The sequence below is a fragment of the Camellia sinensis genome, unplaced genomic scaffold (genome assembly GCF_055761805.1).
Source record: "Camellia sinensis isolate YWXY unplaced genomic scaffold, ASM5576180v1 Unanchor2, whole genome shotgun sequence".
Lineage (NCBI taxonomy): Eukaryota > Viridiplantae > Streptophyta > Magnoliopsida > Ericales > Theaceae > Camellia > Camellia sinensis.
Genome location: NW_028129079.1, coordinates 19,862,850 through 19,886,071, shown reverse-complemented (window position 1 = coordinate 19,886,071; position 23,222 = coordinate 19,862,850). Strand labels below are relative to the sequence as shown.

Sequence of the window (23,222 nt, the reverse complement as noted above, 5' to 3'; positions counted from 1 at the left end):
ATTTGGACGACTATCTATGAGAAGATTCTTATTATTGACAATTTGATAAGAATGAATTAAATTCATGTTAATTAGTGTTGTATGATGGGGAATTAATCAATCATCTCCTCATTCATTGTGTAATGGCTTGGGAGTTATGTTCTTTGATTCTAAGCATATTTTGTGTTGTGGGTGTTCCTTGGTATACATGGAGGTTGTTGGATTCATGCACAGGGTCAAAAGTAGGTAAAAGAGGAAGAAGGCGTAATTTTTTGTTTCATTTGCTTTGATGTGAAAATCCATGTTAGGGTGTTCATGGGTTAGATCAGGTTTCTTAGGCCCATCATCAAATTGGTATATCAAAACCGATTCAATTCGAGCTCTTGAAATTGGAATAAGTTCGGCAGCAGATCAAATTTTGATGATCTTCTCTATCTAATGAATGGGGAGTCTGATTTAAAACTGTCTACCTGCACCAATCCTCATTTGCGCACGCGTGAACCAACCCAACAAACAAGGAAATGATGCCTCTTAGGTCCTCTGAGAATCATTCGAGCCGTATCAAGAGAAACTTATTGCACGGATAAATAAAAAACAAGCCCTGCAACCCTTTATTTTTATTATTATTATTATTAATAAGATAGGGCAAACTAAGGCCACACAATTTCGATTGAATATTGTTCGAAACCAACAAACATCGGGAATTCTTTCAAATGGTCGGTTTTGGTTGGTTGGGCAATTGCAAGAGAGTAGTTATAATTTACATATATATAGAGAGAGAAAGAGAGAGATCTTCAATTTTGCATTTTTAACTTTTTATGTTTTTTTCCCCTTTCACATCTATCAATAATGGCAAAATCTAACAAACCAAACCAAACTAAAATTCATGTGTCCCACTCAAATGGAATTAGTTACATGAATCATTTTTCACTATTATGCTTTGTCAAACGCTATGGGTATGTTTGGTTTGATTTTGAGAGAGTAGTTTTTAAAAATTGTTTTGGAGAGAGTTTAGAAATTTTTTTGGTTTGTTTGGTTGTGTATTTTGAAAGTAGTTTGGAATTTGGAAGTTTGGAATATTTGATATTTTGTTGTAATTGAGTAGGTGTATGTGAGAGAAAAAGTGATTGAGAAGGACAGAGGAGAGAATGATTTTAGAAATTGTTTTGGAGAAATTTCAAACCAAACAAGTTTTTTAGAAAATTTACAAAATCAGTCTACAAAGCCAAACCAAACATACCCTATATACAGTTAAATTAAATAAATTAATATACTTTTCTTTACTATTACAATCCATGTCAGTTTAGGCCTTCCCCTCCCCTTAAAATTTTCTAATTTATGGTGATCATATCACTCTTCCGTAACGTTACATCTTGAAAATCCTAAGTGATTCGTGATTAGATCAAGATTAAAATATTCCAATTCCCAATCAATCAAAATACACAATCTAAATCAACAACCACTTGCGAAAGTGATTTAGATTTTTGTTTTCGAAATAAAGAATAAATCGACACAAACAATTTTTATGTGGAAAAACCACAATTGAAGCACCTTCAATTGTAATTAAAAACCACGAGCGAAACGCCACTAATCAATCCACTACTGAAGAAAGAAAGATTACAAAGACAACCAACAAATTACCAAACGCATCAAATTTGTCTTCAAGCCTTCTGAAAATCTTTCACCACAGCCTTCGTCTCGGAATTGATCAGTATGAAGTTGAATCCACAACTTCTAATCTCGAATCAACGACCACGTACAATATCAAACTCCTTTGATGCTCCACGCTTGAATCTTCGGATTCCACCGAAAAAGAACACTCTTGAATATTAAGAAACAAACTCCTTGATGTATGTATCTTAGATCTTAGGTCTCAAACCCTCTCAAATATATCAAGGAAAACTCACAAAAACTTCAGAGCAAAACTTCAAAAGAAACTCTAAAACTCTTAACGAAGATCTAGGAAAAATAAACCCTAAAATCAGCCTAAAACAGATATATATAGAAAACAGAGGTCGCGATCTCCGCTCGAGCGCAGGACAGCCCGCTCGAGCGGCTTCAGTAAAATACGCGTGTGACCAAACAGGTTTCTGTTCGAGCGCTGGAACACACGCTCGAGCGCGAAATCACACTTCTCGGTATGTTTACAGACACAACCAACTACTGAGATAGCACATATTACGCTTGAGCGCCAATGGTCCCGCTCGAGCGGGAAAGTCAAAAAACAAGGAAAAATTACAACTTTTCAAAACAGAGTTTGTACGAGGATTTGACAATAAAGGGACTTAACAATCTCCCCCTTTGTCAATTCCCGGACAAAACTCTTCTAAACAATTTTCCTTAAAACACACGCACTAGACAACCCCAACACAACCTATTGAACATTAAGAAAACAAAACTGAAGCCTTACAAAAAGGTTGAATTAACATCAGTCATCCACCTGTGAATTAGAGAGCAACACAAAAAAAAAAAACGATTGTGGAACTTCATAAGAATATAACAAATGACTATGAAATAACTAAAGTTCACAAAAACAACAGATATACAAAAAAAAACAACTATAGCCAAAGTATATCAAAGTATCCAAACCAAACCACCAAACTGTATCATCTACCAAATATCCATACTGTATCATCAAACATTCAAAAATTCTCCCCCTTTTTGGCCTGGAGACAAGGAGTAAAACAGTCCAACAAACGGAGATCTGTGTCAAGCATCAGGGGGAAGAGGAGGCTGCTGGATCTGAAGCAAAGCGATAATATGAACAAGCTGAGTAGTAGTCTGGACGGCGGACTGCTCCAATTGTCCAAGGCGGCCATCGAAGGCATCAAACCGAGCATCTAGAAAATCCAACCACTGTGTCACAACCTCCTCGAAATGTCGAAGCTGGTCATGAAAAGTCCGGGGTGGAACATCATCCTCCTCAACACCAACTGTGGCAGCATCAATCTCTGCCTCCTCGGCAAGTCCAGCTGCTGTACCTGCGGAAGTACCAACCCTAGAAGACTCCCCCTTGACATGTGCACGACTCTGGGAAACAGTCTTCTTAGTGAAGGGCTTAGATGGAAAGGTATACTCATCATCCTCTAAAAGTGGAACTTCAAGCCTGAACAAGAGACGGTTGATTAAACAACCATAAGGGAGACCTAATTGCTTGTTACCAAAGACAACAATCATCTTACGAAGAATGAGGGTGGCAAGATCGATTGACATATGACGAGCAATACAGAAAAGAACGAACCCTTGTTCTTGATTGATTTCAGAAGAGTGAGTGGTGACAATAATATTAGCACACATAATAAGATTAAGAAGTCGAAACTCGGGAAGGAGTTCAAACTGTTTAATCAAAGTGCCCTTGATCCAGTTACGAGGAGCACCACACAAAACTTCAGCCACGACATTAAAATCACAAGTAGGACGAACCGGAAAAGGATAATGTTCTGGAAACACACGATCAATACTAAGAAGCCCTCTAATAAGCTCGGGAGTGATAGAGATGGACTTAGTTCGAACCCACGTGGTGAAGGAAGGACCAACATCATCTATATTCTCAATATTGCAGAAAAACTCACGGACCCAGTCTAGATTTTGGCGTCCGAAGAAGGACAAAACCAAGTCTCCGCCTAATGGATCAAACAAAGGACGGATGGGAATAGACTCGAAGGTATTTGGCTGGACATGACGTTCGAGATGAAAAGTCCTAGACGCAAACGACTTTCCGAATAACTTGGCTTGTTTGGCAGAGGGAAATCTATGAGGATTAAACGAAGGACGAGACACTGTAGATTTGCGTCTTTTGGGAGCAGACATGGTGACACCAAACACAACTAAAGCCCAAACAAAATAATCCCAAAAACCAAAGCAACAGAGCACAGCAAACATTAGTAACAATGTTAGAAAGATATCAAAACCTAACATAATAACAATGACTGACTCAGAACATAATATGAATGATAGTATAATGAAAATAAGGCACTAATTTGTATCCAAAACCTAGCAAATCTGAACCAAACTCACCAAATCAACATATAATTGAGAGATGAGAGAACACAATGAAAGGCATTAGAACAATAACTTAGAACCCTAGAACTATGGACACAGCAGACTACATTCGTCTTCATTTTATTCGAGAGTTAGTGGAAGAAGGCCTTGTTATTCTTGAACATGTACCCACTGAGCATCAAAAAGCTGATATTTTTACAAAACCCCTTGATCTTCTTCGGTTTGAGTTCCTTAGAAAGACCTTGGGTGTCGTACTCAGTCACTAGGGTGTTACTTGTTACTTGAAGGGGAGTGATTGATTGTTTTTTGTGCGCTTGGATGTTATAATCCCATAGTCATTGATTCCTGTTATCTTTGCATCAAAAATTTATATGAACATTGCTCATGCTGCTTTCAAGATCTCATTCTTCTTTGTTCATAGCTCCTTCTGAATGCCTATACTCATTTACTTCATGATCTCATTCTGCACACATACTTGAGATAAACTGTGCAGGGGTTTCTACACAGGTGATCAAAGTTCCCTATGGACCACTAACAGTGTTTCTTGTACTTTTTCAGAGGAATTGACCTATACTAGTATATCATGGGTGATGTTAAGTCTCTTAACCATCTAGCATCATTTGTTCACTTCCATGGTTTCTCCCTCAGTTCATTGAAGTCTGGGCATTAGGAAAAGACTATCTCAGAGGCACCAACCAGGCCATCTTTTTTAATTTCATCCTTCTCTGGTTTGGTCTCCATACTCTTGAGTGTGCAGTGAGTGTCCACAAGAAAGAAAAGTTTAAAAAAAAAAGAAAAGGAAATCATTGATTGAGGGGGAGCCTCCGCGTTTACTCAACAACTACCCCATGATTCCTAGTGGTTTGACTTTTCTCTGTGATGTTCAGTGACCCCTGCCGGAGGTCCAGCCATCCAATCACTACAAGGAACTCTAGCTCTGCGGCCTCTCAAGGATCACACACACACATTTTGCATGTGAGCTCTCATGGTTGTTTTTGAGTTATGCATTCTCATGTTGCTTATGATCCTTGATTGAATATTATCTGGCTTGCTCATGCTTTTGTGGTTCATAGTTTTTTTCTTTTAATAAACTTGTTTACAGACTGCATGGAGTATGGATCATTTTATCCTAGCATTACTTTCTTCCAATCATACTCTCCTTGGGTTAATAGTTCACCCTTCTCTGTTCAAGCTGTTTTTTTTTTTGGTTTATTTTCTCTTTTTTTTTTTTAAAAAGAAAAAAAGAAAAAAAATGGGGTGTTTTGGAGTTTTGTCCCCGCTCGAACGTGAAATTCTTCCTTTCAGCATTTAGTACTGGGTTTTGCAATTCTGGGAGGGTCTTTTCGGCGCTCGAGCGACCTATTTCGAACTCGAGCAGATCCACGCATTCTTTGGATCCCGCTCGAGCGTTAAATTGCACGCTCGAGCGGACTGGTTTGGTTTAAATTCTCGCTTCCATGACCCTTCAGTTCATTTTTTTCCCCATTTTTCAGTCTCTCTTCCCTAGGGCTTGGATTGCGACCTCATTGGGCCTGATATTGCCATCTTCCTTCCTCTTTCATCTCCGATTCAACCTTGGTAAGTTTCTCCCACCTTTTCTATTTGTTTTTTCCTCTGTTCTTTCGGCTCTTGTGGAGGTCGTCTTTCGGTTGTTTTTTTTTGTTTTTTTTGTTTAGTTTTTTTTTCTCCTTTGCCTCACACACTGTCACCGAGTCTTGGTTTCATCTTAATGGTGAGTTTACTGAGTTTTTATGTAGTCTGCTATGTCCATAGTTCTAAGGTTCTAAGTTGTTGTTCTAATGCCTTTCATTGTGTTCTCTCATCTCTCAATTATATGTTGATTTGGTGAGTTTGGTTCAGATTTGCTAGATTTTGGATACAAATTAGTGCCTTATTTTCATTATACTGTCATTCATATTATGCTTTGAGTCTGTCATTGTTATTATACTAGGTTTTGATATCTTTCTAATACTGTTACTAATGTTTGCTGTGCTCTGTTGCTTTGGTTTTTTGGATTGTTTTGTTTGGGCTTTAGTTGTGTTTGGTGTCACCATGTTTGCTCCCAAAAGACGCAAGTCTACAGTGTCTCGTCCTTCGTTTAATCCTCATAGATTTCCCTCTGTCAAATAAGCCAAGTTATTCAAAAAGTCGTTTACGTCCAGGACTGTTCATCTCGAAGGTCATGTCCAGCCAAATACCTTCAAGTCTATTCCCAACCGTCCTTTGTTTGATCCATTAGGCGAAGACTTGGTTTTGTCCTTTTCCGGATGCCAAAATCTAGACTGGGTCCGAGAGTTTTTTTGCAACATTGAGAATATAGATGATATTGGTCATTCCTTAACCACGTGGGTTCGAACTAAGTCCATCTTTGTCACTCCCGAGCTTATTAGAGGGCTTCTTAGTATTGACAGTGTGTTTCCGGAACATTGTCCTTTTCCGGTTCGTCCTACTTGTGATTTTAATGTCGTGGCTGAAGTTTTGTGTGGTGCTCCTCATAACTGGATAAAGGGCACTTTGATTAAACAGTTTGAACTCCTTCCCGAGTTTCGACTGCTTAATCTTATTGTGTGTGCTAATATTATTGTCACCACTCACTCTTCTGAAATCAATCAAGAACAGGGGTTCGTTCTTTTTTGTATTGCTCGTCATATGTCCATTGATCTTGCCACCCTCATTCTTCGTAAGATGATTGTTGTCTTTGGTAACAAGCAATTAAGCCTCCCTTATGGTTGTTTAATCAACCGTCTCTTGTCCCGACTTGAAGTTCCAGTTTTAGAAGATGATGAGTATACCTTTCCATCTAGGCCCTTTACTAAGAAGACTGTTTCCCAGAGTTGTGCACATGTCAAGGGGGAGTCTTCTAGGGTTGGTACTTCCGCAGGTACAGCAGCTGGACTTGTCGAGGAGGCAGAGATTGATGCTGCCACAGTTGGTGTTGAGGAGGATGATATTCCACCCTGGACTTTTCATGACCGGCTTCGACATTTCGAGGAGGTTGTGACACAGCGGTTGGACTTTCTGGATGCTCGGTTTGATTCCTTCGATGGCCGCCTTGGACAGTTGAAGCAGTCCGCTGTCTAGACTACTACTCAGCTCGCTCATGTTATCTCTTTGCTTCAGATCCAGCAGCCTCCTGTTCCCCCTGATGCTTGACACAGATCTCTGTTTGTTGGACTGTTTTACTCCTTGTCTCCAGGCCAAAAAGGGAAAGAATTTTTTAACGTTTGATGATACAGTATGGATATTTGGTGGATGATACAGTTTGGATATTTGGTAGTTTGATTTGAATATGTTAAGGTTCTTCGCCGCGTTGGTGGCGGAAATGGTAGCGACGGCGGAGGCAGAGGCAGACGCGGGGAGAGTGGTAGTGGCGGCGTTGTCGTCGTTGCTTATTGCCGGTGATGAGGCTGCCATTGTCTGTTACGCTCTGTTTGGAAGTTGTAGGGGAGTGAAGGTATATCTAGAAAATTCAGCGGACTAGGTTGAGGTCCGGCGGACGGCTAAGGTGAGGTTGCCGCCCGCCGGGGAAGCAAAAAATAGTAGGTTCTAAACCTGCTCTGATACCAAGTTAGAAATAATGTATAGAGAAAGGGAGAGAATAAATTGTATGTATTATTATTGATTGATGTTTTACAAGATTGTTGTGTATATTGATATTTTGTTATGTTTACAATGATCAAATATATAGAAGAGAAGAAGGTAGTAGGTGAAGTGGTAGGGGATGAAGTGGAGGTGGTAGTGGTAGGTTAGGTGAGGAGGTGAGTGTGTGTGGTAGGTAGTAGTGGGTTAGGTTTAGTGGGTTTAACATCTTGTCGGACCCATAAAGGAGTTTTGTCATCACCTACCACCACTACCGCCTCGACTCCTCATCTCCTCGTCATCACTAGATTTCTCTTCTGGAGCAGCTCCGACGTCTTCTGGTTTCGCATATTTCTGACAGAATTCTTTAACTCTTTGCTCATAAGCAGTTTTGTCACACATCATGAGAGCTGCAGCCTCCCCATTCAACGGGTCTGATGGGGTAGGATACAACAGAAGTTGTGGAAGGAACACTTCGAATACATTTACCAGATCAAACATAGGGCTCCAGGTCTGATTGATAACATCTAAGCACACCGAGCCTGACATTTCATTAACATTTGGGTGGTAGATCTTATTAATAAAGCCTACTGATGGAGATTTATAGGGATAAGCATCAGGAAGTTCCACCCATCTTCCACTCACATGGGATTGTCCCATTCTCCACTCATATTTTCAACTTTTCCCAAAGACATCCCATCAAACGTGGCTACCCATCATTTTTTGCCCCCCACTTTACCTTTATTTATTTTATTTTATCTTTCTTTTTTTTTTATTCATTAAAAAAAAAAAAAAAAAAAAAGCTCTTTATCTCTCCCCCTCGGCAGAACTGCACATGGGCACACACTCAACTCTCCCACCATCTACAATTCCACTCAACTTTCTTTCTTTTATTTTATTTTATTTATTTATTTATTTTATTTAAACAACAAACAAAAAAAAACAAACAATCCCAATTTTACACACAAAAAAAAAAAAAACAAACAAAAAAAAAAAAACAACAAAAACAAACACCACATCCACAGGCGGGATTTTTTCTTATCTACTCTGCCGCCGGTCTTTTCTTCTTGCCTCCGTCCTGGGCGGCCCTTGCCGGTGTTGCCTCCGTGTTTCCCACTCCACTGGGCATGATCACTACTCCCTCCTGCTCCTCCACTGCAGCATATGGCGGCCCTCCAAATCGAAACAACACAGTGGCCTTCCGCTTCAGCTCCTTGTTTTCCGCCTTTAGCACACTTATCTCTGCTCGCGCATTCTTATACATGCGTTGGAGCAGAGCCAGTTGGGCGTTTACATGCTGCACCTCATTTGTCCTACTCTGCAGCCGGTTCGACAAATTTGTGACCGCCGTCATGCTTTCCACACATGCCTTCAAAGTATACTGATTGGCCTCCACATCTGACTGCACTGCCATTCTTTGCTCCACCGACCGCATCGGAAAGTTCAACGGAGCAAACTCCGGGGCGCTTGGCTGAGTTTCCAGTGCCACCGCACCAGTTCTCTCTCTCGTTGACTCGTTGAGGTCGGGAAAGAGGGTGAGCAGCCCGCGGGAAGACGATGAAGCCATTTTCTAGGCACCAGAGTGTTACACAGTATCTCTCTCAGAATTCTCTCTCAGAAAACAGAGTGTTACAGAATCTCTCTCAGAAATCTCTCTCAGAATATCTCTCGCAGGTTTTTTGCCTCAGCCTCAGCCTCTGTCTTATAGCCGAGGCAGCCACGCGCATCACGCGCCTCTTACCACCAGCCGACAAACGGGCACGCAAGCCAAGGCGCCCACGTGCCTCGCCATCATGTCCAGTACACCTTTTGATAAAATGGGCACGCCTTTTGATGGCACGCCTTTTGACAAAATTGGGCACACCTTTTGAGGGTGTAACTTTTACAACGGTCCGACATGACCCCATAAACTGTATTCTACATCGGTCTGACACGACCACACAGTGTCTACTACATCGGTCCGGCATGACCTCGTAAACTGTCCTGCTACATCGGTCCGACATGACCTCGTAAACTGTCCTGCTACATCGGTCCGACATGACCTCGTAAACTGTCCTGCTACATCGGTCCGACATGACTCCGTAAACTGTCTTCTACAACGGTCCGACATGACCCCGTAAACTGTCCTGCTACAACGGTCCGACATGACCCCGTAAACTGTCTTCTACATCTGACACGACCACACAGTGTCTGCTTCAACGGTCCGACATGACCCCGTAAACTGTCTGCTACAACGGTCTGACACGACCATACCGTGTCTCCTATCCTGTTTTATTTTATTTATCAGTTTATTTTTCTGTTTTGTAACTCTCTCCAAACTCAAGTTGGTTTGTGTCTAACCTCCTTGAGTTTGAGGGGGGCTGTTAAACCCACTAAACCTAACCCACTACTACCTACCACACACACTCACCTCCTCACCTAACCTACCACTACCACCTCCACTTCATCCCCTACCACTTCACCTACTACCTTCTTCTCTTCTATATATTTGATCATTGTAAACATAACAAAATATCAATATACACAACAATCTTGTAAAACATCAATCAATAATAATACATACAATTTATTCTCTCCCTTTCTCTATACATTATTTCTAACTGAATACTTTGATATACTTTGGCTATAATTGTTTTTTTTTTTTTTGTATATCTGTTGTTTTTGTGGACTTTAGTTATTTCATAGTCATTTGTTATATTCTTATGAAGTTCCACAGTTGTTTTTTTTTTTTCTTGGAAATCAAGTGGGCTTCATAAGTCTGCAGGTTTCCAACCAACTGATCAAGCTTGAGGGTATCAACATTTTGAGCCTCCTCAATGGCTGTCACTTTTGATTGGAACCTTTCGGGTAATGACCTCAAAATTTTTTCAACAACTTAAGCTTCAGGGATTTTTTCACCGAGTGTGAAACAGGAATTCACGATGTCACTAAGTTTAGCATAGAAATCATCAAATGTCTCATCATCACGCATAAAAAGGGTTTCAAAGGCAGAGGTAAGACGTTGAAGTTATGACATTTTGACAGAAGTAGTACCTTCGTAAATTATTTCAAGAATGTCCCAAGCCTCTTTTGCTACCTCACATGTGCAGATACGACGAAACTCTTCATGTGTGACGGAGCAAAAAAGGGAATTGAGAGCCTTGCTGTTCCAACTCGAGTTTTGATAATCGATTGTGTCCCATTTATCAAGGGATTTGGAAATCTCAATATTATCAATGGTGACAATAGGTTCACTCCACCCATAGAGCACACAGTGCCAAACTTTCTCATCGATGGATTTTAAAAACGCTCTCATACGAGCTTTCCAATAAGAATAGTTTGTACCATCAAGTAATGGAGGTCTATGTGTCGAGTTACTTTCACGAATTGAATCCATATCACCAATCACACAAAATCTCACTCCTATAGTTTTGATAAAAAACAAAGAGTGACCTGCTCTGATACCCAATTGAAAATCCTAAGTGATTCGTGATTAGATCAAGATTAAAATATTCCAATTCCCAATCAATCAAAATACACAATCTAAATCAACAAGCACTTACGAAAGTGATTTAGATTGTTGTTTTCGAAATAAACAATAAATCGACACAAACGATTTTCACGTGAAAAAATCACAATTGAAGCACCTTCAATTGTAATAAAAAACCACGGGCGAAACGCCACTAATCAATCCACTACTGAAGAAAGAAAGATTACAAAGACAACCAACAAATTACCAAACGCATCAAATTTGTCTTCAAGCCTTCTGAAAATCTTTCACCATAGCCTTCGTCTCGGAATTGATCAGTATGAAGTTGAATCCACAACTTCTAATCTCGAATCAACGACCACGTACAATATCAAACTCCTTTGATGCTCCACGCTTGAATCTTCGGATTCCACCGAAGAAGAACACTCTTGAATATTAAGAAACAAACTCCTTGATGTATGTATCTTAGATCATAGGTTTCAAACCCTCTCAAATATATCAAGGAAAACTCACAAAAACTTCAGAGTAAAGCTTCAAAAGAAACCCTAAGACTCTTAAAGAAGATCTAGGAAAAATAAACCCTAAAATCAGCCCAAAACAGATATATATAGAAAACAGAGGTCGCGATCTCCACTCGAGCGCAGGACAGCCCGCTCGAGCGGCTTCAGTAAAATACGCGTGTGACCAAACAGGTTTCCGCTCGAGCGCTGGAACACACGCTCGAGCGCGAAATCACACTTCTCAGTATGTTTACAAACACGACCAACTACTGAGATAGCACATATTACGCTCGAGCGCCAATGGTCCCGCTTGAGTGGAAAAGCCAAAAAACAAGGAAAAATTACGGGTATGTTTGGTTTGGTTTTGAGAGATTAATTTTTAAAAATTATTTTGGGAAGAGAGTTTAGAATTTTTTTGATTTGTTTGGTTGTGTATTTTGAAAGCAGTTTTGGAGTTTGGGAGTTTCGAATGATTTGACATTTTGTTGTAATTGAGTAGATATGTGTGAGAGAAAAAGTGATTGAATGATGTGTAAGAGAGAGAAAAAAAATTTGAAAATTATTTTAAAAAAATTACAAACCAAACAAGTTTTTTAAAAAAAATTTCTCAAAATTACTCTACAAAGCCAAACCAAACATACCGTACAACTTTTCAAAACAGAGTTTGTACGAGGATTTGACAATAAAGGGACCTAACACATCTATAGGTCTTTGTCATACATGACCAAACTATCTTTGTTTGTTCACTTTAAACTTATCTTCAATTAGTACTATTCTTATCATTTTACGAATATATTCATTTCTAATTCTATTTTTCCTAGTATTATTGCACTTCCATCTAAGCACATTCTCATTTCAGCTACACTTATTTGATGAACATGTAGCTTTTTAATTATCCAACATTTTGTCCCATAGAGCAGTGCTGATATTATAGTTGTTCTATAATTATTTATTTATTTATTTTTTAATTTTTTTCATGTTGGTCGATCATATAATATGTCAGGTGCACTACTCTACTTGAGCCACCCTAATTTAATTACATGGGACACATCATCTCTAACCTCAGCATCCTTATTAATAATATTAATCAAAACTAGGTAAAAAAATATATTCACTATTTGTTATTTCCCGGTTTTCAATCTTTACTTTTCCATTATTTCTACTTCTATAACCAAAATTACATTCCATATATTCAGTTTTATTTCTACTAATTTTAAACCTCGTTTACTCGAGTGTTTCTCCCAAGATTTCTAGTTTGGTGTTAATTACTTCCTTCATTTCATCCACTAAAACAACATCATCAACAAACAACATACACCATCATCATGAATGCATTTAATTAAGTCATCCATGACTAAGGCAAATAGGGGTGGGCGATTCACAAATAGGAGTTGCAAGGAGTAAGGAAAGAGGTGAGGTAGATGGGAGAGAAGAAAAGTCAGGAGGCTCGCCACACAACCAAACAACCATAGACCAGCTGTTCTGGTATGTCAGTTTGGAGATGCTAGTCAATTTTCTTAACAACCATAGTTTAGGTTGAACGCAATTTTAGATTGAAAACTAAAATTTATCCATTTTATAGTGATGGTTCTCGAGTGTTGACACTCATCCTCAATCAAATTTTGCATTTTGTAGTCATTTGATCAATTTGATTTGATGTATAGGTGAATTAGTTGTTTTTTTCTTTGCATATCTTAAATGGGTGGCACCCTCTAGGTGCCTTTTTGAATATAAGTACTCTTTACTTGTCAAAAAAAAGTAGAACGATCCATGAACCCATTACCCCCAAAATCAAAATGAGAAAAAAAATATAAAAGCAATAAAGAAGAAAAAGGAAATTGTGCAGCAGTATAGTCTAGGAAGAAACAAAATTATTATGGAAATCACTTAAATTAGTTTGCATTCTACTAACCGCAGATTGATATGGCATTGTTTGATTTTCTTCATCTGTATGCATTTCTTGATTGGCTCCATTGGCCAAAGTGCTGCCTTGTGTGGCTCCAGACCTTTGCTTCTTTGTAGCAGCAACCTTCTTTGAAGCCTCTTGCAAAGCATCCATTGCGACGTTATAAAAATGTATAGATTTTGCTCCTTCTTCAACAAATTTAATAGCTTCCTGGCGTAAATTGTTATATCTAACAGTTAAAGACTCTTGGGAATTGTTTGGCAGTTCAAGAGCCTGTTCATCAACAACACCTCCACTCTTGGCATTTCTTGTCCATCGTTTCAAAAGATATTCAGAAGGAAGTGTAAGAACATTTTTCGCTCTGAAAACTGATAATATGTGCCTACAAATAATGCCAGAAAATTCAAACATTTGACAGCTGCAGCTCGCTTTCATCTCAAATGCATTGAACCTAACAGTGTGTGCTTTGAGTTCCTCCCCAAATTTGGCCACTCGATATGCAGTAATCATTCCGGAGTCTTCAATTTTAGTTGCAGGATTAGCGAGGGTCTCTACCAATTCCTCTTGAAACTTCATGAATATTCTCCTCGTATAAAGGTTTGCGGCTTGTTTTTCCATAGGAGATGGTGTCTTCAAAACTGGGGTGGTGTTGGTAGTATCATAATCTGCCTTTAATTCCTTTTCATGCCAACTCGCTACAGCTTTCTCATACTGTTTAATTAGCAACTGTATAGTAGTCGTTGCATTCACATACCCATCAAAGAATGAATTTAGACTGTCACCTCCACAGTCGGTCCTAGACAAGTCTCCAAAAAATGTGTCTCGTATGAAAACCGGGACCCATTGATGACGAGCATTGTACATTGACTGAAGCCATTCATTATCCACAAGGTAGTATCTCTCTAGGAGTGATTCCCAACATGACTCAAACTCATCAACTGTCTCGGTCTCATTAACACACTTGTTGAACTCCATCTCAAAGGTGGGATGTGTTTGATATACATGAGCCAGTTTCTCCTGAGTTTCCTTAAATATGCTCCACTTACAGAAACGGTGGCGGGTTTCAGGCAAAACTTGGGCAACAGCCATCTGTATGAGCCGAACTGGGTCAGTGGTGATGGATATGGGGAAGCGCCCGGACATAGCATGAAGCCAAGTCTGGATTAGCCAGACAAAAGAGGAATCGGACTCATTGAGAAGTAATGCACAGCCAAACAACACGGGTTGGCCATGATGATTAAGGCCAGTGAAAGCGGCAAATGGTACTCTGTAGCGGTTCATCCTGTAGGTCGTGTCTAACCTAACAGTATCTCCAAAGTAAATATAGTTCATCCTGGAGGTTGCATCGGCCCAAAATATGTTGGCAGTAGAGTGGTCATGATCACCCTGAAGTGCATAAAAGAAAGAAGGATTCTCTGCCTGAGCTCGCTTCAGATAGTCCAATATATGTTGACCCCCACCACCGAGGGTCCTGTGTCTGCCGCTGCCGCTCATTCTATATCTATATATATACCGTAGACTAGCTCTCCAAGTCTATCTCACCCCCACCTGATTGATTGACAATGGAGAAAGGAAATCCAATTTAATTCAAAATCATAAAGCAGGAGATGATGATGGGTAGGTACTATTCTCTTTATTGTCTGAATAAGCGAGAGTGCCTGTGTTCAGCAGGGCGATGATGAGTAAGAGTATACAAACAAACAAATAAATAAATAAGCAATTAATCAATCAATCAGTTAAAATTACAAAAATTACTCAACGTCGTCTATCATCGTCATCACGAATCATACATGTGTTTGTATCTAAAGCAGAATAGAGAAAAGGAGAGGGTATATCATGATGAAGGAAACAGCTGCAACATGAAAAGGGACGTTTGAAAGAAGAAGAAGAAGAAGAAGAAACCTAACCCGGCAAAGGCTGTTGAGTTGGGGAGGGGTGAGAAAGTGAGTGATCACGACACTGGTTCACTGAGGAGACAGATGCCCCCAAACCAAAACTCACCTCTTTCTCCTCTCTGTGAGTTAGGGCTTTCGTTGATGAACCTCCGGGCTCGAATCGAGGCCTCCGTTTCTCGCACACTCACTTCCAGATTTGACCTGCTTTCGTCTTTTCTTTCGCGTATGAGCTATTTACACGCCTTTTATTTACGATATATAAATCTAAAATTAAATTTTGCCTTGTCAAATATTCAGACACTGAGCTGACAGTGAGTCCAGATCCCTGGCTGTCATTATCTGCCGTCCTTCTGTACAGTGTCTCAAAACGACGTCGTTTTAAAATAAATTTAAAAAAAAAATAGGACCGAACCCAACAAGAGAAAAAGAAGAAAGATAGCAGTGATGGATAACCCACCATCGTGAACCCACACGACTGTGACCCTCCACACGATAGCCGGCGACCTTCGGCCACCTTCGACCTTCAGCCACCGTTCTATTCCTCCTTCTCCTCTCTTTCTCTACCTTTCTTTTTTTTCCTTCTTTCTTCTTCTCCTTTGTTAGATATTTCAACCATTCTCTTCTTCCAGCTCCTTCCTCCTCCTTTGCAGCAAATAGCCACCTTCTACCACACACATCCACCACTGACCACTGCTCCGACCACCCGTACCAAACAATACAACCATAACCATCAAAAACAAGAACAAAAACAAAATCACAATCAAAATTAACCAATAAAAGCAAAATTAAAATTAATATCAAAGCTGCACAAAAATAAAAAAAATAATAAAAAATATATATCAAATCCAATTTCAAAACTCACCAATCAAAATCCAAATCATAATTCAAATTCATTGTTGAACATTGCTAAGAAACTGGAATTGATAAGCCAAAAGAAAAACCAGAATTGAAGAAATGTAAACAATAAAAAAACATAGTAGAAAGATCTCTGTTTCCTTTCCTTTCATTCCAAGCAAAGCAAATGGTTTCTAACATTTCTCTCAGCAAAAATTCACAGTTACAAATCAATTATAAACCCATCATCACTAGACCCACCACCTCTTACAACACCCACCAATTTTTTTTTTTTTTTTATTCTTTTTAGTTTCAAAATAACAATCAATTTCAACAATCAAGATAAATACCCGAGTCAAACTTGCAAAGGAGTTTACATTAGTTGCAGATTCATCGGAACCGTTCCCTCCCCTCATCTCGTCTGACCCCTCCTTTTCCCCCATCGCAAAACCTCCAATTGTCTCCCGCGTCTCTTCTCATCCGTCACAACCCTTTAAAACCCTCTACTCCCTCCGTTGCATCTCCCCTTTCCCTACACCTTCGCCACCATTTTCCTCCTCCCCTAGTACCGTCTCACCACTGAGTCCGGATCGAGATGGTGGCTCGTCATTGGTGGCGAGATCAAGATCGCGAGAGGGAGAGATGGCTCGTCGTTGGTGGCGAGATCAAGATTGCGAGAGAGAGAGAGAGAGAGAGAGAGAAAAGGGGGCTCGCGAGATCAAACCCACCCCACCACTGCTTTCTTTCTTCTTCACCCTTTTTGGGTTTTGTTTTTTTTTTTTTTTGAGAATTTGCCCCAAAACGACGTCGTTTTGGGGCACTACAGGGAAGGACTGCTGTCACGACCCAAACCCGCCCCTATAGGTTTAACATCATAACCGGCCAGTAATCCTTGGATTACCGAAGGCCTCTGAACAGATTAACAAAATTAAGGGCTAGCGGAAGCTAATACATAAATATAGTTGTCCAATGAGCTGTGCTGACTTATATGAAACGGAACATTTAAAAACTTTATATACATAATCAAAAGTCATTCATACATTATACCCACACGCATTAAAGTATCTTAAGTACAGCCAACAGAACAACCGAGTCTTATATATATAGAAACAACAGAACTTAAACACTTGAGACACTCCAGGAACCTCTACATGAGGCACAATGGTTGGCTGACAACAGAACACAGATCCAGACAAAAGCCTTCAGGCTCGAACTCCAGAATGCCTACCTATACATACATATATACACACAGTGAGCTAAAGCCCAATGAATAACATCAACGTAAAGAGGTTAGTGAACGAATTCCGAACATATCATAGGCGTAAAACAGATCTTAGCATAATCATTCTTGTATCAAAACATAATAATGGTACATCCCATAGAATATATCACATAACGTCTTCCGACTAGAGTAATCGGTTCCGGATACCGATTAAACACATATCACCACAATAAAGTGGCTAACAAGATCTCGTAATCATATGTATGTCATGGACCCGCATTTACATGCCGTCCCCCATGACTTGGGACTATCTATGGATACCATAATAGATTTCAAACATGGAACATTCGTTCACAAAAACAGGTATCATTTCAGAAATCATAACTCATCATATTTCATTTGGAACATAATTCATATGAACGTATCTTTACAATAACGTTACTCACAGTGGTTCCCGTAAATAGTCAATCAATCCTCGAGTCTTGACCTACAATCACAAAATACATAACACAAACATATCTTATCATTACACATTCAGGTGGCCATTACGGCTTAGCTTTCATTACAATAGTTCATATTCTTTCTTATCACATTGCTTAAAACACACTCTTATAAACTCTTAACTTAGTACATTCTTTTTCTTAGCGTGTTTCTAACCCATACCTCATTATTATGGCTTAACTAGGTCTTAGGAATGCCTAAGATGCAATGAGGATGGCAAAACATGAGTTGGAACACTTAGTCAAATTTTTTAAAACAGGGTCTCCGCTCGAGCGTAAACATGCAAACATGAGAGGGGTCGCTCGAGCACAGATTCATTCGCTCGAGCGATCTACAAAAACATGAAACTTCTAGGAGCTTGCATTTCACGCTCGAGCGGACTCATGGTCGCTCGAGCGGAAGTGCACGCACTTAAAGCGGTCGCTCGAGCGTGAACTCCTACGCTCGAGCGTAGATGCAGAATCTGGAATTTCCAGATTGCACCTCCAAGCTCAAAACTCGAATTCAACTCATCAAAACACATCTCTTGGGCCCCAAAACTTGAGATAACCTAGTAAACTTGTAAAATATGAAGAATAAAGGATCATTTCATAAAATCATGGCCCAAGAGTTTGCCAAAAGTTCACAATTTATCTTGAAATTCAGGAAACAAAACATGCATGTAAAATCTTTTCTTCAAACCTCATGAAACTAGCAAATTGAGCTCATAAGCTCCATGCATGTAAGAAATTCTTCCCAAAACATGATTTTAAGTGAAGGAACATGATAATTCAAACATGCATGCACTAAATAACTCCCAAAATAATTTAGATGCTCAAAATCAAACTAAAATGACAAACCTCTATATATATGTATACATGCATGTGAAATTATAATCAAATCCTCCATCTTCTTGACCAACATATGTAAATTACATGCAATGATCCTAACAGCTCCATGAATTCATCTCTACAACACATAACTCTTTGAATTAATAGTCAAAAGCTTACCTAGAGTCTTGAATTACTCTTGTTCTAGCACAATCTTGGTGAATTCAATATAAAACCTTCAATTCTTCTTCAATCTCTTTCTTTCTCCCTTTAGAATTGTGCTCCATCTCCCTCTAAAATGTCTCACCGAATTTTTCCACTCAAGGGATAAAAGAAATGAGCTTATATCTCATATATATATATAGCTATGATGCTAAAATACATTAATTAGAATATAAGGCTAACCAAACACGACTTAATTAATCAGACTGAATCAATTTTTAATAAAATTTGCCATATGGTTCTAAAAATTCCAAATAACATATTGACGCAATCAATTTCGGTTTCGGATGCCGATAATGTCACAACCCAAACCCGGCCCTATGGGTTTAGCACCGTAACCGGCCAGTAATCCGAGATTACTGAAGGCCTGCTTAACAGTAATATAGTAAAACAGAGTACAGGGCCTGGCGGAAGCCAAAACAATGAATAAACAATGTCTAATGAGCTGCGACAGTCTGTATGCAAAAAAAAGACTTTTCATACGTATAAACGAAACAGTACAGAACAGTATGTACAATATTTACATTCATTCAGAACAGGGACTCAATCCCTTATCAGGTAGTACAGTACAGTGCTATCAGTCTATATAGTTCACAAAACAGATATAGAGACAGAAGGGGGAAATAAAAGACCCCTAAGCCATAGCATGGCAGGCTCGGAACCTCACATTGAGGCACATAGGTTGGCTCGACAAAACTGGAGTTTACCCCGACGCTTCTAGCTGCGGTCTAGTGCCTGTACACCTACATATATATATGAGCAGTGAGCTAAAGCCCAATGAATAACACAATGCGTAAAGGGGTTAAGAATGAATGTCCTTACAGTAATGAAAACAGTCCATTAAATCAGTATTTCAGTCATTCAGTCAGTACAGTCATATGTGGTACATCCATTAGCATAACAGTACAGTAAACAGTAGGTCTTAAAAGACCGAGCAGTAAATGATGGCCATCAGTCAGTAACTGTAGTGGTTCCAACGAGGGAACCGACAGAGATCTCTGTAACAATATCAGTAAACAGTAGGTGCTAAGGATGCCACAATACAGTTCAGAATATAGGACATACATTCATTCAATTGACAGTAATCAGTTCAGAAAGCAGTACAGTTCAATTGATCAGGAGATAATCATTTTGAACATATCTTTACACAGATGTTACTCACAGAATTCTGGGCTACAGTAAGCTAGAGCGTCTCCTCAGAAAGCCAATCCTACACAGTTAACAGATTGAACACACACTAAGCTACACAGTCGGAAGAGATAATAATTAAATCCCTAATTTGCCTCGGTGTGTTCTACATCTATATCCTCATTAAGATGCCTTAAACTAGGCCTAAGAATGCCTAGGATGGGATGAGGATGCAAAGATGTGGTCAGAAAACAGTTTCAGGATTTTCAAAAAAACAGAGTCCCGCTCGAGCTCAGGTTTCCCCGCTCGAGCGGACATGCAACAAAGGTACACGCTCGAGCGTCAAATCTCCCGCTCGAGCGTACTGTAAAAGTACTGGATGGGTGAAATCTCCGCTTGACGGACGCTCGACGCCCGCTCGAGCTTGAGACACATGACTCCGCTCGAGCGCTCAATCCTCCGTTCGAGCGGACTGTAAAACAGTGCAGAGATACTGGATGCTCGGATTCCACGCTCGAGCGTCACTTTCCACGCTCGAGCAGGAGTGCAAAATCTAGAAATTCCAGATTGTACCTCCAAGCTCAAACTCAAGTTTAAATGCATCAAAACCGATCCTCTTGGGCCCATTTTCTGGAAAATTCTTATAAACTCATAGTTAAACATGATTCAAAACTCAATTTGAGAAATCAAAGCCCAAGGGTGTTTAATTCAAACCCAATTTCAAACCACTTTCATGAACAAGAAGAACATGCGAACATGCATGAATTCAAACCGATTCAAAGCTTCAATTTCATGCTCTAGTGAGCCAAATCTTTCAAAAACAAGATGCAAACATGGTCTACTCTCAAAACATGGACATGCATGCAAAAATCCATGAAGACCAACCTCAAGAATGCAAGAGTATGCCATGCATGCAACAATTAAGCTATAATTCAACAATAATGAACCTAAATCACTAGAGGCTCAAGAATCTTGCATGAATAAGCTTAAACACAACAATGAGAGGTTGAATTCCTTACCTAGAGCTTCAATTACAAGTGTAGAAGTCCAATTAGGCAAATCTCTTATGATCTCTTCAAGCCTTTCAAGCCAATTCTCTAGAATAATTCAACTCTCTTCCTTCCTCTCTCTCTATGGCCGGTTGAACAAGGAGAAGGGACTAATGAAATGTTTTGATTCAAGTATGCAAAGGTTCAATATGTGTGAAGTAGTGGCCACTGAGTGGTCTAATTGTAAATAAGTCCAATTCATGTAATTTGGTACCATTAATCTAATTTAATCATACCTAATCAGTTTTCAGATAAATATGCTATAAAATCACATAAATTACGATGATCATAAAACACTAATCGATTTCCGGTTCGGCCGTCGATAAGGCCTTCAATTAGCAGTTTAAACACTAAAATACGAACAGATCAAATAAACAATCAATAGATAGAATGCAATTCAAACAGATGTACTCAATCAATTCAGTTTCAAATTTCAGTCAGTCAGTTCAGTATTTCATTCAGTTCGATTATCAGTCATAATCAGTTCGGTTTAACGGTAATCGGTGGTTATTCGGTAAACAGTAGTGAGGGTTATTACAGTCTCCCCTCCTTATAAAGAGTTTAGTCCTCTAAACTTGAGTTACCTTCATTCTGGAAGAAAACAGGATTCAGTGGAAATAGTTCAGGATATCTTTTGGCCATGTCATATTCCCTTTCCCAAGTGGCATACACGCCACCATGGTTTTGCCAGTCGACTTTCACCAATGGGATCTCTTTGTTTCTCAATTTCTTGATCCGTCTGTTCACAATCTGTATAGGCCGTTTCTCGTAAGTGTAGTCGTCACTCAGCACTACACGAGTCGGCTCTATCACATGGAAAGGATCCCGGAGGTAGTCCCTCAACATAGAGATGTGGAAAACGTTACGCATATGCTCCATTTCAGGAGGAAGCGCAACTTGATACGCCACCGGATTGATTTTCTCAATAATCTCATACGGTCCGACATATCTCAGCGCCAACTTGCCTTTGACTCCAAAACGAGTCTGGCCTTTCATCGATGTCACTTTCACAAACACGTGATCACCCACTTCATACTCTCGGTCTCGTCTTCTAACATCAGTATAACTCTTCTGTCTGCTCTGCGCAGTTTTCAGTCTCTGTTGTATCAGTTTCACTTTCTCAGTTGTTTCATAAACAATCTCGGGCCCAAGCAAAGGCCCGTCTCCAACTTCTGCCCAACAAATCGGAGATCTACACTTTCTGCCATACAATGCCTCGAAAGGTGCCATACCAATACTTGAATGATAGCTGTTGTTGTAGGCGAATTCGGCTAAGGGCAAATAACTTTTCCAGTTTCCCTGAAAATCAAGGACACACATTCTCAGTAAATCCTCCAGAGTCTGGATGGTCCTTTCTGACTGGCCATTTGTCTGAGGATGATAAGCACTACTCAGTCTCAATTCGGTACCCAATGCAGTCTGTAAGCTTTGCCAAAATCTCGATGTAAACTTCGAATCCCTGTCAAAAACAATGGACACAGGCACTCCATGCAGTCTAACAATTTCATCAATATAGAGTATAGCCAATTTGTCTGCATTATAAATTGTCTTAACAGGTAAGAAGTGAGCAGATTTAGTCAGTCTATCAACAATAACCCAAATTGAGTCCATACCTTTACTAGAGCGAGGCAATCCCACAATAAAATCCATGGTGATATGTTCTCATTTCCACTCCGGTATAGGTAAGGGCTGTAATAAGCCTGCGGGTCATTGATGTTCGGCTTTAACTTGTTGGTAATGAAGATATTTCGATACAAAATCAGCAATTTCTTTCTTCATTCCCGGCCACCAGAAATTCAGTTTCAGGTCTTGGTACATTTTCGTATTCCCTAGATGGATAGACAGTTTTGAGTTGTGGCCCTCTTGCAGAACTCTTCTTTTCAATTCAGAATCATTTGGTACACACAGTCTTTCTTGAAATTTCAGTACATTACTTTCAAACTTGAACCCCGGTCTCGGTTTAGATTCCCTTTCTTCGATGATCTTCTTCAAGAAGTCATCCAGTTGCTGTTTCTCTTTAATCTCTTCAATCAATGCTGGTTGAGCAGAAATAGCGGCTAAGGTTCCACCTTGTTCTCGCAAAACAATTTCAATTCCAGACTTTTCAAGGTCGCAAAGCAACTCTTT

At 39.6% G+C, this 23,222-nt stretch overlaps 1 protein-coding gene and 1 long non-coding RNA gene across 3 annotated transcripts in view; both read right to left on the bottom strand.

Annotated features, from left to right (window-relative positions):
- The window catches only part of LOC114299504 (protein FAR1-RELATED SEQUENCE 9), a 32,433-nt gene extending 16,847 nt beyond the window's left edge, over positions 1–15,586 (bottom strand). The window contains exons 1-2 of one of the 2 annotated variants that reach the window (XM_028244267.2): positions 15,343–15,586; positions 13,442–15,093 (exon numbers count right to left, since the gene is read on the bottom strand). In XM_028244267.2, coding sequence (XP_028100068.2) covers positions 13,442–14,929 — 1,488 coding nt within the window. In that variant the 5' untranslated portion in view covers positions 14,930–15,093; positions 15,343–15,586. The remainder of the gene's footprint in view (positions 1–13,441; positions 15,094–15,342) is intronic. The other variant, XM_028244266.2, reaches the window with a different exon arrangement.
- On the bottom strand, positions 8,321–13,435 carry LOC145815422 (uncharacterized). Its single transcript, XR_014358350.1, has 2 exons — positions 9,674–13,435; positions 8,321–9,602 (listed from the first exon to the last, which is right to left on the bottom strand). It is a non-coding gene; the product is annotated as an uncharacterized LOC145815422 (long non-coding RNA).
- Positions 15,587–23,222: the final 7,636 nt, after the last annotated feature.